General features: G+C 64.4%; 2 protein-coding genes across 4 annotated transcripts; one reads left to right on the top strand and one right to left on the bottom strand.

Annotated features, from left to right (window-relative positions):
• Positions 1-2103: 2103 nt before the first annotated feature.
• OPLAH (5-oxoprolinase, ATP-hydrolysing) lies at positions 2104-11995 on the top strand. 2 transcript variants are annotated; one of them, XM_081116293.1, is made up of 27 exons: positions 2104-2281; positions 2480-2703; positions 2772-2963; positions 3466-3565; positions 3643-3766; positions 3916-4111; positions 4198-4363; positions 4469-4607; positions 4686-4753; positions 4858-5123; positions 5253-5365; positions 5453-5623; positions 5831-5968; positions 6059-6197; positions 6316-6428; positions 6660-6811; positions 7343-7503; positions 7586-7687; positions 7759-7933; positions 9721-9905; positions 10034-10180; positions 10308-10442; positions 10610-10759; positions 10879-11036; positions 11132-11292; positions 11472-11569; positions 11813-11995. In XM_081116293.1, exons 2-27 carry the CDS (start codon positions 2533-2535, stop codon positions 11951-11953), a joined length of 3861 nt encoding a protein of 1286 aa, XP_080972419.1. In that variant the 5' UTR covers positions 2104-2281; positions 2480-2532; the 3' UTR covers positions 11954-11995. The 2 variants fall into 2 exon arrangements, with proteins under 2 accessions (XP_080972419.1, XP_080972420.1); XM_081116294.1 differs by lacking the exon at positions 10879-11036 and having other exon boundaries at positions 10610-10772; positions 11116-11292.
• Positions 11996-12039: 44 nt separating this feature from the next.
• On the bottom strand, positions 12040-14194 carry LOC308546847 (sphingomyelin phosphodiesterase 5-like). Of its 2 annotated transcripts, XM_081116296.1 has the most exons (7): positions 13273-14194; positions 13102-13174; positions 12753-12893; positions 12591-12680; positions 12446-12509; positions 12233-12368; positions 12040-12160 (listed from the first exon to the last, which is right to left on the bottom strand). In XM_081116296.1, exons 1-7 carry the CDS (start codon positions 14098-14100, stop codon positions 12068-12070), a joined length of 1425 nt encoding a protein of 474 aa, XP_080972422.1. In that variant the 5' UTR covers positions 14101-14194; the 3' UTR covers positions 12040-12067. The 2 variants fall into 2 exon arrangements, with proteins under 2 accessions (XP_080972422.1, XP_080972421.1); XM_081116295.1 differs by having other exon boundaries at positions 12040-12368.
• Between the last annotated feature and the right edge of the window lie 8 nt (positions 14195-14202).

Raw genomic sequence — 14202 nt, 5'->3', positions numbered from 1 at the left:
TAATGTGAGGCCTCGTCCAGCGCACCTACCCTCTATGTGACAATGCCGCTCCTTGTATCCCTGTAACACGCCCATAGCCTTGCACAGGTGGGTGGGGACCCTGTATCAGTAGCCAGTAAGCAGCCAAATGCACAGGTGGGGATGCCTGAATATCCACCCCCCTCCCTGCCACACATCCATGCTAGGCTGGGATGAAGAAGCTTCCGTCCTCCATGAGGGGGTCTTCCTACAGGGACTCCAAGGCCTGGGGCAGGTCTGGACTCTGCCAGCCATTTGGCCCTGGGAGGAGGCTAGAGGTCAGAAGTCCCATATGCCCCAGGTGGTTGGAACTGCTGGGCCCTGGCTCTGAAGCCCCGGAATGCCCCAAGGTGTGGGGGCAGGGGCAGTGCTGATCTCACAATGGGGGGGTCTGCCGTCCTTGGTTAGCCTGCTGCTGCTGGCAGCCTCTGCCCCTCCACCCCAATGCCGGGCATGTCCCTCCTCAGCAGCTACGAGGGTCTGCGGCAAGAGATCCAGCGGCTGGCCCAGGAGAATGAAGAGCTGCGGCAGCTTGTGCAGCTGATCCAGGAGAACCAGGAACTGAAGCTGGTGCTCAGGAACCGGGGCAGCACCCTGGGGTTCTGCAGCTCTGCGCTCCTGGCTGAGGTGGCCTCGAGCCCCCGGCTCACTCGGCGCAGAACCATCAAGTTCAAGGATGCTGAAAGAGGTGAGCAGCACAGGGAATGCAGGGGCTCTCCTCAGGGACCAGCAAGGCTTCACTGATTCAGCTCCTGCTGAGACAGTTAAAAGGAGGGGAAACCCCTGCTCCTGTGGGCAATGACATGTGCTATGGAGGAATATGAAACAAAGTAAGGGACAGGCAGTAGTGGGAGCTCTTTTAGTAGGTGCAGCCAGGAGAAGGTGGCATCACTGAGAAAGTAACATTGGACCAGAACTGGACAGAAGTGTGGGAGGTACAAGGTGGAGCTTCCCAGGTGAACAGTCTGTGCAAAGGCCCTGAGGTGGCAGTGAGCTGGGTGGCTGAGGCTAGTGCTGGTAGAGTGGGCCTTAAGGGGCAGAGGGAGCCTGAGGGTCAGGCTTTGTGGTCCACCCCCCTGGCTCCTTGGCTAGTGGGGGATGGGGTGCACAGTCCATCTTCTGGTGAGGAGTGACAGGCTTGATTAGGGTAGGAGAGTAAAGAATGGTGGGTTCTGGACTTTTGGCAGGTTGAGGTGGGGTGTGAGAAAGAGGGACTCCAGGGTGGCTCGCAGGGTTTGGCCAGAACGCTGCAAGCGGGCTGCTGCCCGGGAACAGGCCGGTGGGAGGTAACCCCAGGCCTCTCGGAACCAGCACCACGCTCTGGGGGCCTCTGGCGGTACAGAGTCAAGGGGAGACACGTGTGGGTGAGCGGGCGGAGCAGGGCCTGGCGGCCAAGGTACCCGGAGCCAGGCCGCGGAGGGGGGACGCGCCGGGGCTGCCCCGCGCCGTCAGGAGTCGGGCTGGAAAGTGCCCCGCCCGCTGTCCTCCGTGGCCCGCGGCGCGGGGCGGAGGGCGCGCCGGGCTGGCGGCGCCGAGGCACCTGGGAGAGCCGGCCGCCGCCCGGCCGCGCAGCCCCCGCGGAGGGAGAGAGGCGCAGCCGCCCGCCCCGCCCCGCCCCGGACGCCCGCCCCGCCCCGCCCCGGACGCCCGCCCCGCCCCGCCCCGGACGCCCGCCCCGCCCCGCCCCGCCCCGGACGCCCGCCCCGCCCCGCCCCGCCCCGGACGCCCGCCCCGCCCCGCCCCGGACGCCCGCCCCGCCCCGTCCCCGACGCCCGCCCCGCCCCGTCCCCGACGCCCGCCCCGCCCCGCCCCGCCCCGGACGCCCGCCCCGCCCCGCCCCCGACGCCCGCCCCGCCCCGCCCCCGACGCCCGCCCCGCCCCGCCCCGCCCCGCCCCGCCCCGGACGCCCGCCCCGCCCCGCCCCGCCCCGGACGCCCGCCCCGCCCCGCCCCGCCCCGGACGCCCGCCCCGCCCCGTCCCCGACGCCCGCCCCGCCCCGCCCCGCCCCGCCCCGGACGCCCGCCCCGCCCCGCCCCCGACGCCCGCCCCGCCCCGGACGCCCGCCCCCGACGCCCGGCCGGCGTCGCGCGGGCCTCAGCCCCAAGGTCGAGCCTTCGGGACGTGGAGCTTCCTCTCCCGACCTCAACCCCCTGCCTCCTCGTGCCAAAGAAACTAGACCCCAGGCCCAGGACTCCCGGGGGCGCCTTCCCCTCTCAAAGGCCGGCTCCGGGCACTGGGTTTCGGCCCCAACCGGGGCACAGAGGTATGGGGGGCATTAGGGCGGGCGCCCCAGCCTGCCCAGCTCAGGCCCCGCCTCGGGCTCCCCTCTGAGCGTGGTCCTGCAGCTCTGGCTCCGCCCAGAGCCCCTCCTGGACCTGGAATCCCCCCTCCCAGCTCAGCCAAGGGCTCCCCACCTGTGGATGAGCTCCCCTCCCTGCTGACCCCCGCTGCCTCTGTCCAGTTTTCCCAGGACTGCAGCCTGAAGAGTCACCGCTGGACTCCAGCTCTGTCATCATGGGCAGCCCCGGGGGGCGCTTCCATTTTGCCATCGACCGTGGAGGCACCTTCACAGACGTCTTTGCCCAATGCCCAGGGGGGCATGTGAGGGTCTTGAAGCTGCTCTCAGAGGACCCTGCCAACTATGTGGACGCCCCCACCGAGGGCATTCGCCGCATCCTGGAGCAGGTGGCCAGGGCAGATTGGTGGGATGGGGAGGGACCGCAGGGCCAGAGGCCTGACCACCTGGTTTTCAGGAGGGGGGCATGCTGTTGCCGAGGGACAGGCCTTTGGACACCAGTCGCATTGCCAGCATCCGGATGGGCACGACAGTGGCCACCAATGCACTGCTGGAGCGGCAGGGGGAGCGGGTGGCACTGCTGGTGACTCGTGGCTTCCGAGACCTGCTGCACGTGGGCACCCAGGCCCGAGAGAACCTTTTTGACCTGGTGAGCTCACCCATGCCAGCAGGTGGCTGGATCCTCTTGGGGTGGGCAGTCCTTGGAAGGGTCAGTGCCAGCCCAAGGCTACTAGCTGATAAGCAGAGAGGAGGTTCCAGGCACTTGTAGCAGAATGCCGTGTTCTCCTCAACATTCAGAATGGTCACATGTTGTTCTGTCCCTGTCTGTCACCATGTCCTGTTCTGGACCCCAGGTGTGAGGTAGCCCAAGCCAGCCCATTCAGAGTGAGGTGTGGGAGTCCACTCCACCCCTACCCCTCATGCTGGGGAAAGGAGCTGCTCTTGTGGGGGCAGGGCAGTTGGCCACACTCAGGTGTGTTTGGGCAGAGAGCAGCCTCCTGGGTGGGCCGTGCTGGGGCCACCCCTTCTGTCTCCTGGGCCTCTCCACTAGCCTGTTGGGACACATTCCCTCACCTGCACTGCCCACCTATGCAGGACCCCAGCAAGGACCCTCGGGCCTATGCCTCCTCTGAGCCTCTGCCCACCCCCAGGCCGTGCCTATGCCCGAGGTGCTATACGAAGAGGTGCTGGAGGTAGATGAGCGTGTAGTGCTGTATCGTGGGGAGCCAGGTGCTGGGAAGCCCGTCAAAGGTGCGTGCCTCAGCTGTTAGGGTTTGAGGGCAGCATGCTCTCCTGGGTCTTTGATGGACAGCAGTGGCTTCCCGCAGGCCGCACAGGGGATCTACTGGAGGTGCAGCAGCCTGTGGACCTGGGGGGCCTGCGTGGGAAGCTGGAGGGGCTCCTGTCCCGAGGCATTAGAAGCTTGGCTGTGGTATTCATGCACTCCTATACGTGAGTGTGCACTGGCAGGGTCGGGGAATGAAAGCTACCTGAGCAGAAGGCCAGGGTGAGGATGGGGAGCCAGAACCGAGTGCGGGGGCAGCGTGAGGGTGGTGGGGGAACGATGTTGGGAGAGACAGAGCTTTAGGTCATTGTCACAGGTGGGCCCAGCATGAGCAGCAGGTGGGTGTGCTGGCCCGGGAGCTGGGCTTCACACATGTGTCACTGTCCTCGGACGCCATGCCCATGGTGCGCATTGTGCCGAGGGGGCATACAGCCTGCGCTGATGCCTACCTCACACCTGCCATCCAGCGCTATGTGCAGGGCTTCTGCCGGGGCTTCCAGGGCCAGCTCAAGGTGAGGCCCCCACCTGCCCACTCCAGGCCTCCCCCCCCCCCCGCCGTGCATGCCCAGCCCCTCACCACCTGCTTGCTTGCCCACAGGATGTGCAGGTGCTGTTCATGCGCTCTGATGGTGGCCTGGCACCCATGGACTCCTTCAGTGGCTCCCGGGCTGTGTTGTCTGGCCCTGCTGGGGGTGTGGTTGGCTATTCTGCCACCACCTACCAGGCAGAGGGTGGCCAGCCTGTCATTGGCTTTGACATGGGAGGTATGAGGGCCTAAGGGTGGTCTGGGGGAGGCTCAGAAGCCAGGCCGGGCAATGCTGGGCATCCAGGTCTGTGGGGTGACTCGTCACTACCAGATCCCCTACTAGGCACGTCCACTGATGTGAGCCGCTATGCTGGGGAATTTGAGCACGTTTTTGAGGCCAGCACAGCAGGTGTCACCCTCCAGGCCCCCCAGCTGGACATCAACACAGTAGCAGCTGGTGGCGGCTCCCGCCTCTTCTTCAGGTCAGCTTCCCCACCTTGGCCAAGACCTCCTGCCCTGCCTCCCAACCCACCTCCAACTCCAGTTGTCCCTCCCCCAAGGTCCGGCCTATTTGTGGTGGGGCCAGAGTCTGCAGGAGCCCATCCTGGCCCTGCCTGCTACCGTAAAGGTAAGATCTGGGGTCTGCCTGCAGGACCCTCCCATGCTGCCCAGGCCCACTGCTGCCCACTCCTGGTCCCTGACTTCAGCACCCACACTGTGCATACCTCCCAGGGGGCCCTGTGACAGTGACGGATGCTAATCTGGTCCTGGGTCGCCTGCTGCCTGCCTCCTTTCCCTGCATTTTTGGGCCAGGAGAGGACCAGCCACTGTCCCCTGAGGCCTCCCGAAAGGCCCTGGAGGCTGTGGCCACCGATATCAACAGCTTCCTGGCCAATGGGCCTTGCCCGGCCTCCCCACTGAGCCTTGAGGAGGTGGCTATGGGGTTTGTGCGTGTGGCCAACGAGGCCATGTGCCGGCCCATCCGTGCTCTCACGCAGGTACACCTGCCTTTACTCTTGCCTCCCAGCCCTGCCACCCATCCCTCCCACTCAGGCAACCCCATGGCGGTGAGGGGTCAGGAGCTGGACAGGGTAGGTTAAGCCTCTGACCCTCCTTTGGCTCCCTAGGCACGAGGTCACGACCCATCGGCGCATGTGCTGGCTTGCTTCGGGGGCGCTGGTGGGCAGCATGCTTGTGCCATCGCCCGAGCCTTGGGCATGGACACTGTGCACATTCACAGGTGTGTCTGGACCTGGGGCATGTGACCCAGGATGGAGGGCCACCTTTGGGAGGCTCCCCTCATTGCTGTGTGGCCTGATCTTTGTAGACACAGTGGGCTGCTGTCGGCACTGGGGTTGGCTCTGGCAGACGTGGTGCATGAGGCACAGGAGCCCTGCTCCCTGCCCTACGTGCCCGAGACCTTTGTGCAGCTGGACCAGAGGCTGAGCCGACTGGAGGAGCAGTGTGTGGATGCTCTGCGGGCCCAGGGCTTCCTGAGGTACGGTTCTAGGGGCTGGGTTGGGCTGGGCAGAGGACTTGCAGCATCCCAGGCACCCCCTGGCTGGTTCACCACCTTACTTCCCAGATGGTTCCGGGGCCCCTTCAGGCAATGCTCAGGGAAGAATGGACTGTGAGGCTAGAGGAGGTAGGATAGGTGTCCTCAAAGGGTGCCCTGTGTGAGTGTTCTGCCTGTTCACCACCACAGGTCCCAGATCAGCACTGAGAGCTTCCTGCATCTGCGCTACCAGGGCACAGACTGCGCCCTGATGGTATCTGCCCACCAGCACCCAGCCACTGCCCGCTCACCCCGTGCTGGTGACTTTGGGGCAGCGTTCGTGGAGAGGTATGCAAGCTCACATCCTGGGAGTCCTGGTGGGTAGCCCACTGGCCCTGCCACCTTGCCTTGAGAGTTCCCTTGGGCCTGTGGGTTCAGGTATATGAGGGAGTTTGGCTTCGTCATTCCTGAGCGGCCAGTGGTGGTGGATGATGTCCGGGTGAGGGGCACCGGCAGCAGCGGCCTTCATCTTGAGGATGTCCCCAAAGCCCAAACTGGGCCTCCTCGGGTAGACAAGGTTAGTGGCCCTGCCTGTGCATACCCACCTATACCCTCAGGGACACGGATAGGTGTGGATGGGGAGATCTGAGGATGGTACTGGACCTAGGAACCTCCTTTACCCCACACCTCCTCAGATGACCCAGTGTTACTTTGAGGGGGGCTACCAGGAGACCCCCGTATACCTGTTGGGAGAGCTGGCCTATGGGCACAAGCTCCAGGGGCCCTGCCTCATCATCGACAGCAACAGGTAGGTTAAGGCCTGGCCAGGGTGAGGGTCATGGGGGTGCAGGTTGGGAACACAGCTATGGGGCTGGGTGAGCTGTGGGGTCCTAGCGAGGGGTTCTCTGGCCCAAGCCTGCAGGAGTCTGAAGGACTCTGGGGTCCCATTATGTGGGGCCCTGTCCTGGGGATGTGAGGTTCCTAGTTGGGAGTGGGGTCTGGCTTGGTCCCTCCAGTCCCTCTGCACCCCTTCCCCCAGCACCATCCTGGTGGAACCAGGCTGCCAGGCAGAGGTGACTGAGACTGGGGACATCCGCATCTCAGTGGGGGCTGAGACTCCTGGTACGGTGGGTGCCCAGCTCGACCCCATCCACCTGTCCATCTTCTCACACCGCTTCATGAGCATTGCTGGTGAGTGGTGCCACCATACTCCTGGGCCCTGCTTCCTGTGGTGTCATGTTGGGAGGTCTGCCCACTAGGCAGAGGTGGGTGCAGAAAGTGTTACCCAGGGGAAGAGGAAGAAACAGAATCTTGGCTGGTGACAGGGTGGGCAGTATGGCTCTAGCTCGGGGATGGCACAGTCTCCCTATACCAGCAGGCCTTGGACAGAGTGTGGCTTTTCTCCTGCCAGCAGTCTTCTGTTTATGGACAGGAAATGGGCTCAGCACAGTGAACCTATTGAGCAGGGTCAGGCTGGTGGTACCAGGCTCTTACTGTGCTTGGTAGGGCAGAAAACTGATGTGGGACCCCAGGTTCTTGCTGCGGTTCCAGGCAGCGGTGGGGGGAGTGGATCCCCTCATACAGGCGAGACATGGTGTCCAGGTGGCCACTGCCACCTTCGGGTCCTTGCTCAGGGACTTGGGTCCTGCCTCTCCATGCCTGGGGCCCAGCTGTGGATGGGGTGGGGCCAGCAGCGCCTGCCTGGTCACTCTGTACCTCCAGAGCAGATGGGCCGCATCCTGCAGCGTACGGCCATCTCCACCAACATCAAGGAGCGCCTGGACTTCTCCTGCGCCCTCTTTGGGCCCGACGGGGGGCTGGTCTCCAATGCCCCCCACATCCCTGTGCACTTAGGCGCCATGCAGGAGACCGTGCAGTTCCAGGTTTGGCAGGTCCCTTTTCCTGCTCTTCTCATCTGCCCCGCCCCTGCCTCCTCCCTCCTCCCAACCTGTGTCCTGGCTTCAGATCCAGCACCTGGGGGCTGACCTCCACCCTGGTGATGTGCTGCTGAGCAACCACCCCAGTGCAGGCGGCAGCCATCTGCCAGACCTGACCGTCATCACACCGGTAAGGGCCACTACCTGGGAACTTCAGGGGGCAGGTAGGGCATGGAGCTGACTGTTGCTCTCCACTCCTAGGTGTTTTGGCCGGGTCAGACTCGACCTGTGTTCTACGTGGCCAGTCGCGGACACCATGCAGACATTGGGGGAATCACACCAGGTTCCATGCCCCCGCACTCCACCACACTGCAGCAGGAGGGTGCTGTTTTTCTGTCCTTTAAACTCGTTCAGGGAGGTGTCTTCCAGGAGGAGGGTGAGTGGGAGTGGGTCTGGGGCTGGGGGTTGGGAATTTAGTGGGCTGTACACATGGCTGCTGCCTACAGCCAGGCCAGGCCAGATACTAGGACACAGCCCACTGGCCCAGGCCTGCCTTATGGCTGGGGGAGCCAGGCAATGACATCTCTCAGAGATGACCAGAGAAGCTGAGTTCTGCCTGGGCCCAGGAAGGCCTCAGTGGTTTTGGGGGTGGGGAGTTGGCCAGGATACTGAAGGGACTGGGTGCAGGATGGTGAGGAGCCTATTTCAAGGTGTTTACAATTTGTACTGGGTCTGGGGGTTTCAGAGAAATAGCAGAGCCAGGGTTGCAGGCTCTTAGAAAGCCCCAGTCTGAGTCATTGGGTGGTAGGGCAGCAGAGAGGCTGTGAAAGGCTTCAGCTGGGTGCATTCTGGTCTGCCCGTGCACCATGACAGCCCCCCTGCCTACATGTAGAGTGGATGGGGGTCCAAGGGTGGCCTGGACCCTGGGCAGAGGGAGTGGGGTAGGGCAGCTGCAGTTACCCTGGTTGATGCTGAGCCTTAAGCTGGGCAGCGAGGGTGGCGTGGGGACAGCTGTTTTGGAGGTCAGGGTTGGCATTTGATGGGACTTAGAGGTGGGGGAAGAGTCAAGTATGGACAGCTGGACGCTCTGGTTCTGAGTGGGCACAGAGCAGCTGCAGGGAAAGTGGGACAGAGTGGCAGTGGGGCCTGGGAGGGAGGAACAGCAGGAAATACAGAGCAAGGTTGAAACTGTAGAGGTCTGAGAGCCCAGAGTGAGAAGAGGTGACATGGACAGGGTAGAAGGCAGTGTAACAGAGCTACAGGCTACCTAGGATGTGAATAGTGACCTAGGTCTGGCTTCTCCCTTGGTCAGTGTGGAGTGAGGGCAGGGGGCAGGGATCATGGGAGGGACATGTGCAGGAACATGGCAGAGGACCCAGTGGCCAGAGAGCTTCAGAGAAGCTCGAGCAGAGCTTTCCTGAAGTGGAGAGTGGTCCCTGGGGCCAGGACCTGCACTGCTTGCTGGGGGCTGGAGTCTTCCAGATCTGGGGAGTGGGGGGGTTGCTGCACAGATGGCCACATTGATGCTCTTTCAAAGCAGTAGGCTTGCCCTGGCCAGTCTGGCTCAGTGGTTGGAGCATCGGCCCTTGGACTGAAGGGTCACTGGTTCGATTCCAGCCAAGGGCACGTACCTGGGTTGCAGACTCGATCCCTAGCTGGGGTGTGTGCAGGAGGCAACCAATGTGTCTCTCTTACATCAGTGTTTCTCTCTCTTCCCCCTTCTACTCTCTCAGAAAAGTAATGGAAAAAGTATCCTCTGAGCATTAGAAAAAACAAACAAACAAACTTGGGGGCCACAGGGCTGAGGGCAGTGTGAGTGGGGGAGGGTCAAGGGAAGTGGTTTTTCTCCTAAGAAACAGGAGGGAGGACCAGAAAGAAGCTTGAAAAGAGTGGGTCCAGGAGGTGAGGAAGCAGAACAGGAGGAAGTGAAGGTGGGAGGAGACTTTGCTGAGGGACAAATGTTCCCTGACAACCCGCTCCCCACTCCCTGCCCCTGCCTAGGGTGTTTGTGGGGGACTGAGGTGTGGGAAGGAGAAAGTTCAGCAGATGGGAGGAAGATGTGGGTTTTCAGGGCACTGGAGGAGTCAGCAGGGTTGTGGGGAACCAGTGAAGGGCCAACATGGGGGGCCCACAGTGCCCAGCAGAGGTGGAGCAGGTATAGAGCAGGGTATCAGACAGTTCCCTGGCTTGGAGGGTGGCTTAGTGCTGACTCTATCCATCCAGCGGTAACTGAGGCCCTGCGGGCCCCAGGCAAGATTCCTGGCTGCAGTGGGACTCGGAACCTGCACGACAACCTGTCAGATCTCCGTGCCCAGGTGGCAGCCAACCAGAAGGGCATCCAGCTGGTGGGGGAGCTAATCGGGCAGTATGGTCTGGATGTGGTGCAGGCCTACATGGGCCATATTCAGGTGGGCCTGGGGACAAGACCATGGGGGTAGCTCTGTGCCAGCACCAAGGCAGCTGGGCAAGTAGGAGAGGGGGGGACTTGGCCCACCTAGAAGGTGGCATGGCTGCCTCTGAATATACTCCTTGCCAGGCAAACGCTGAGCTGGCTGTGCGGGACATGCTTCGGGCTTTTGGGACCTCCAGGCAGGCCCGGGGCCTGCCTCTGGAAGTGTCTGCAGAGGACCACATGGATGATGGTTCCCCTATCCGACTCCACGTGCATATCAACTTGATTCAGGTCTGGCTGCAGGAAACAGGCCTGGGGATGGGGCATTGGTGGCCTGGACGCCTTATTGCTGATGACCCCTCCCCTCCTCTCCTCTCCCCTCCCCTCCCCTCCTCTCCTCTCCCCTTCTGGTGGGCAGGGCAGCGCAGTGTTTGACTTCAGCGGCACCGGTCCGGAGGTGTTTGGCAACCTCAACGCTCCGCGGGCCATCACGCTGTCTGCCCTCATCTACTGCCTGCGCTGTCTGGTGGGCCGGGACATCCCGCTGAACCAGGTGTGCAGGCATGTCCAGTGTGCCCTCGAGGTCAGCAGGTCCCCTCTAAGCCCCTGAGTGAGCCTGGGGCAGAGTCAGCCTAGTATCCCAAGAACGGACTGATGATCCTAGAGGTGGTGGGACACACATCTCCCGTTGGCTCTGAGAGCGGGCCCCTCCCTGCACAGGGCTGCCTGGCACCGGTTAGCGTGGTGATTCCTAAAGGCTCCATCCTGGACCCCTCCCCGGAGGCGGCCGTGGTGGGCGGCAACGTGCTCACGTCACAGCGCGTGGTGGACGTCATCCTGCGTGCCTTCGAAGCCTGCGCGGCCTCCCAGGTGCCGCCGGCGGGTGGGCGCCTCTCGGGTTTGCTGTGGGAGCGGGGCGAGGAGGGTGCGGGCTGGGGCGCTCAGGGCGTGGCTGCCGCCCAGCCGCCGCGACCGCTCGTCCCTGCCAGGGCTGCATGAACAATGTGACCTTGGGGAACGCCCACATGGGCTACTACGAGACGGTGGCGGGCGGCGCTGGTGCGGGCCCCGGCTGGCACGGGCGCAGCGGCGTGCACAGCCACATGACCAACACGCGCATCACGGATCCAGAGATCCTGGAGAGCAGGTGGGTGGCGCGGGCAGGGCTGGGGAGGCGTCCGAGGTGGGCGAGCAGGGCGGGGCGGAGCCGGGGCCAGGGTGCTGAGCTCCTGGCCTGCGCAGGTACCCGGTCATCCTGCGCCGCTTCGAGCTGAGGCCGGGGTCCGGGGGCCGCGGCCGCTTCCGGGGCGGCGATGGCGTCGTCCGTGAGCTGCTGTTCCGCGAGGAGGCGCTGCTGTCGGTACTGACCGAGCGCCGAGCCTTCCGGCCCTACGGCCTCCACGGTGAGCGGCCCGCCCAGCCCAGGCGCTCTCCCTCATCCTAACCGCGAGTGTTTCTCGCCCCCCCAGCACCTGGAGTCTCTCCCTATCTCCTTACTGCGAAGCTCCCCCTCCCCCCACACCAAGCCTCTCCCATCCTTGCCCCCTCGGCCACCCACCCCGCCCCTTGGCTCTTACTGCAGGGGGTGAGCCAGGTGCTCGTGGCCTAAACCTACTGATCAGAAAGGACGGCCGCATGGTGAATCTGGGCGGGAAGACGTCGGTACCCGTGTACCCTGGGGTAAGGATTGTCATCTGTCCAGTCCCATTTCCATGTCCCCAGCGCCTATCATCCCACAGAAGGTGAACAGAGTTGCAAAAATAACCAGAGACCCAGTTTAATTTAGCTCCTGAAAGAAAGGGGGCAGCAAACCAGGTTCGATGGCTCTGGCCTGTGCTGTAGATGCACTGCTGTGGGGATGGGACTGCAGCAGGAGGTAGGTGGGGACTATGCCTGTGCTGAACCTGTCCCTCTGTTCCACAGGATGTGTTCTGCCTCCACACACCAGGTGGCGGGGGCTTTGGAGACCCAGAGGACCCTGCCCCACCTGTGCAGACCCCAGCCTTCTCTAAGCGAGGCCGAGGCAGCGTCTATGAGTACCACAGGGCCCAGGAGGCTGTGTGAGGGAGGGCGCACACAATAAAGTCATCCTGCTCCCGCTGTCACTCCCCAGGCTCACGCTTTGCCTCCTTGCTGGTCTTTCCACCTGGCCTCACAGCTGTCTCCTGCGTTCCTGCCTTACAAGGGCATCGAAACTTGGAGCCGAAGTCCCACGGCCAGGTGGTCTGTGAGCCCTGCCAGGGCGGTGCTGAATGTCACCTGTTCTACCTCCTGGGGGCGGGAGTCAGGTTGAGGGATTGCTCCAGCGCCAGCCTGCCCAGTGTCCTGAGCTTTGACACTTACTGGGCTCAGTGGACCTCCAGGTACTCCCCGGTAGGTGATGTAATCCACACGGCGGCCTCGCCAGGGCTTAGCCCTGCAGCGTCTGTGGGAAGGGCCTGCTAAGTAACGGTGGCGACCTTCCTCCAGCTCCAGGGCCCTGAGGAGGGGTGGTGTCATCCAGGCCAGGGCACCCCTCTGTTAGGGGCGATGCCTGGCGCCCAGGTCTCCGCTCACCTCCGCAGCTTCTCTGGGGAGCAGGCCACCGAGTGGTGGAGCCTGGAAGTGCTCAGTATCGTTCCTGGGGGAGGGCCGGGAAGGGCTACATCAGCGGGAGCGTTGGCAATCCAGCCCTCCACCCGGGGTCTGTCTCCAGCCGTACCCAGGGCCCAAGGTTGCTCCCGGCGAGTGCCCAGCCGGCAGGGGTCTCGGAAGCGGCTGAACAGCTGGTGCTCCTGTTCTTGTGCATGGCCTGCGGAGAAAGGCCTGAACTAGGTGGGCGGGCCCAGGACGCCCGCCCAGCCCCACTGCGGCCTCCCCGCACCTAGAGAACAGTTATCGAAGTTCAGGTCACCCAGGAGCACGCTGAAGGCCACGGCTTCATCACTGTGGCGGCTCTCAGCCTCAAACTGCTCGGCCCAGTCTAACAGCAGCGTCAGCTGTTTACAGCGTAAGGGCCCGTCCTCTGCGGGAGCCGAGGGCGGGGGAGGAAGACTCAGCACAGGGTGCCCTTTCAAATACGGAACACACAACCGAGCCCCCCATCACCCACCCTGCCCGATCATCTGTGAGCCCACCCAGGCACTCAAGGGATTCGCGGTGTCTGGGGCAGTGAACAGAAACGGTGGGGGAGGGAGGAGCCATCTGCCCGCAGTCCTGACGGCCGGTCTCACCGCTCGGGGCATGCAAGTGCGTGCAGTGCAGGAAGCCCACGATGCGGTGTCCGTTAAGGATGCCCACCTGCGCCTGCAACACCACGGACAGCCCCAGCAACCCTCGCCCGTTGGACCCCACGCCCCACCCCCTCCCCTGGCCCGGGAGCGCTGCTGCCAGAGGGCGGGTACCTGTGCGGAAAGAAGTCCCTTAGAGGCCAGCGCGTCCTCACGGCGCGCGTGGGGGAAGGACCGGAAGGCAGCGCGCAGCAACGGGTAGCGCGAGGCCAGCAGCAGCCCGCTGCCCAGCAGCTTGAGGTGCGGCCCGGGCTGCAGGCCAAAAGTACCCACATCGTACAGCACTGGGCCCAGATTGGGTGCCAGGAGGCTCACCAGGCGGCGCTCCGCGCGCAGATCGAACACCTCCTGCAGGCACACGAAGTCCAGACCCACCGGCATGGTGGCTATCAGCACCCCACAGTGTGCCCCAGGCCCTGGCGGGCTGCAACCCACAGCCCCGTAGCGCGAGGACCGCAGGCCGGCGAGCAGCACCGCGCCCACGGCTTCAGCTCGCCGCTGGGTGTGCTGCAAGTTGCTGAAGTGCGCCAACCCGTCGGGGAGCAGGCACAAGTTGGCACTGAGAAAGCCGAAGCAGCGCGCGGGCTCAGCGGTGGGGCGCCAGGGCTCGGGGGGCGCCCAGCACTGCGGAGGGGGCTGGTAGCAGAAGGGGCGGCGCCAGGCCTGCAGCGGCAGCCAGAGCAGCAGGCCTGGCAGTGCCAGGGGCAGGCCGACGAGCCCTAGCAGCAGGAGCGCGGCCCCCGCTCTCGCTGCCGCGCTCAGCCCCTGCAGGCAGCTCGGGCGCGCGATTGGCGCCCAGCATCCCAGCAGCTGGTCCAGGGCCCAGTAGGCGGGGAAAAGCAGAGCGCGGGCCAGGCCGTGGAGGGCGTGCAGCGCTGGGTGCGGGAAAGGCGAGGGCCTGAGGGCGCCGGGCGCCGGGGGCCAGTCCGGCAGGGAGCGCATGGCGCGCGGGGCTCCCCGGCAGCGGGCCCCCCGCGACTCATTCGGCTCGAGTGCGAGCTGACGCGTGCGGCGTCTGCCCGAGCTGGTGGGGAGCCTCAGGGG

This window comes from Miniopterus schreibersii (assembly GCF_964146895.1).
Source record: "Miniopterus schreibersii genome assembly, chromosome: 17".
NCBI lineage: Eukaryota > Metazoa > Chordata > Mammalia > Chiroptera > Miniopteridae > Miniopterus > Miniopterus schreibersii.
Note: the sequence above shows the minus strand (reverse complement) of the source record. Positions and strands in the feature narration are given on the sequence as shown.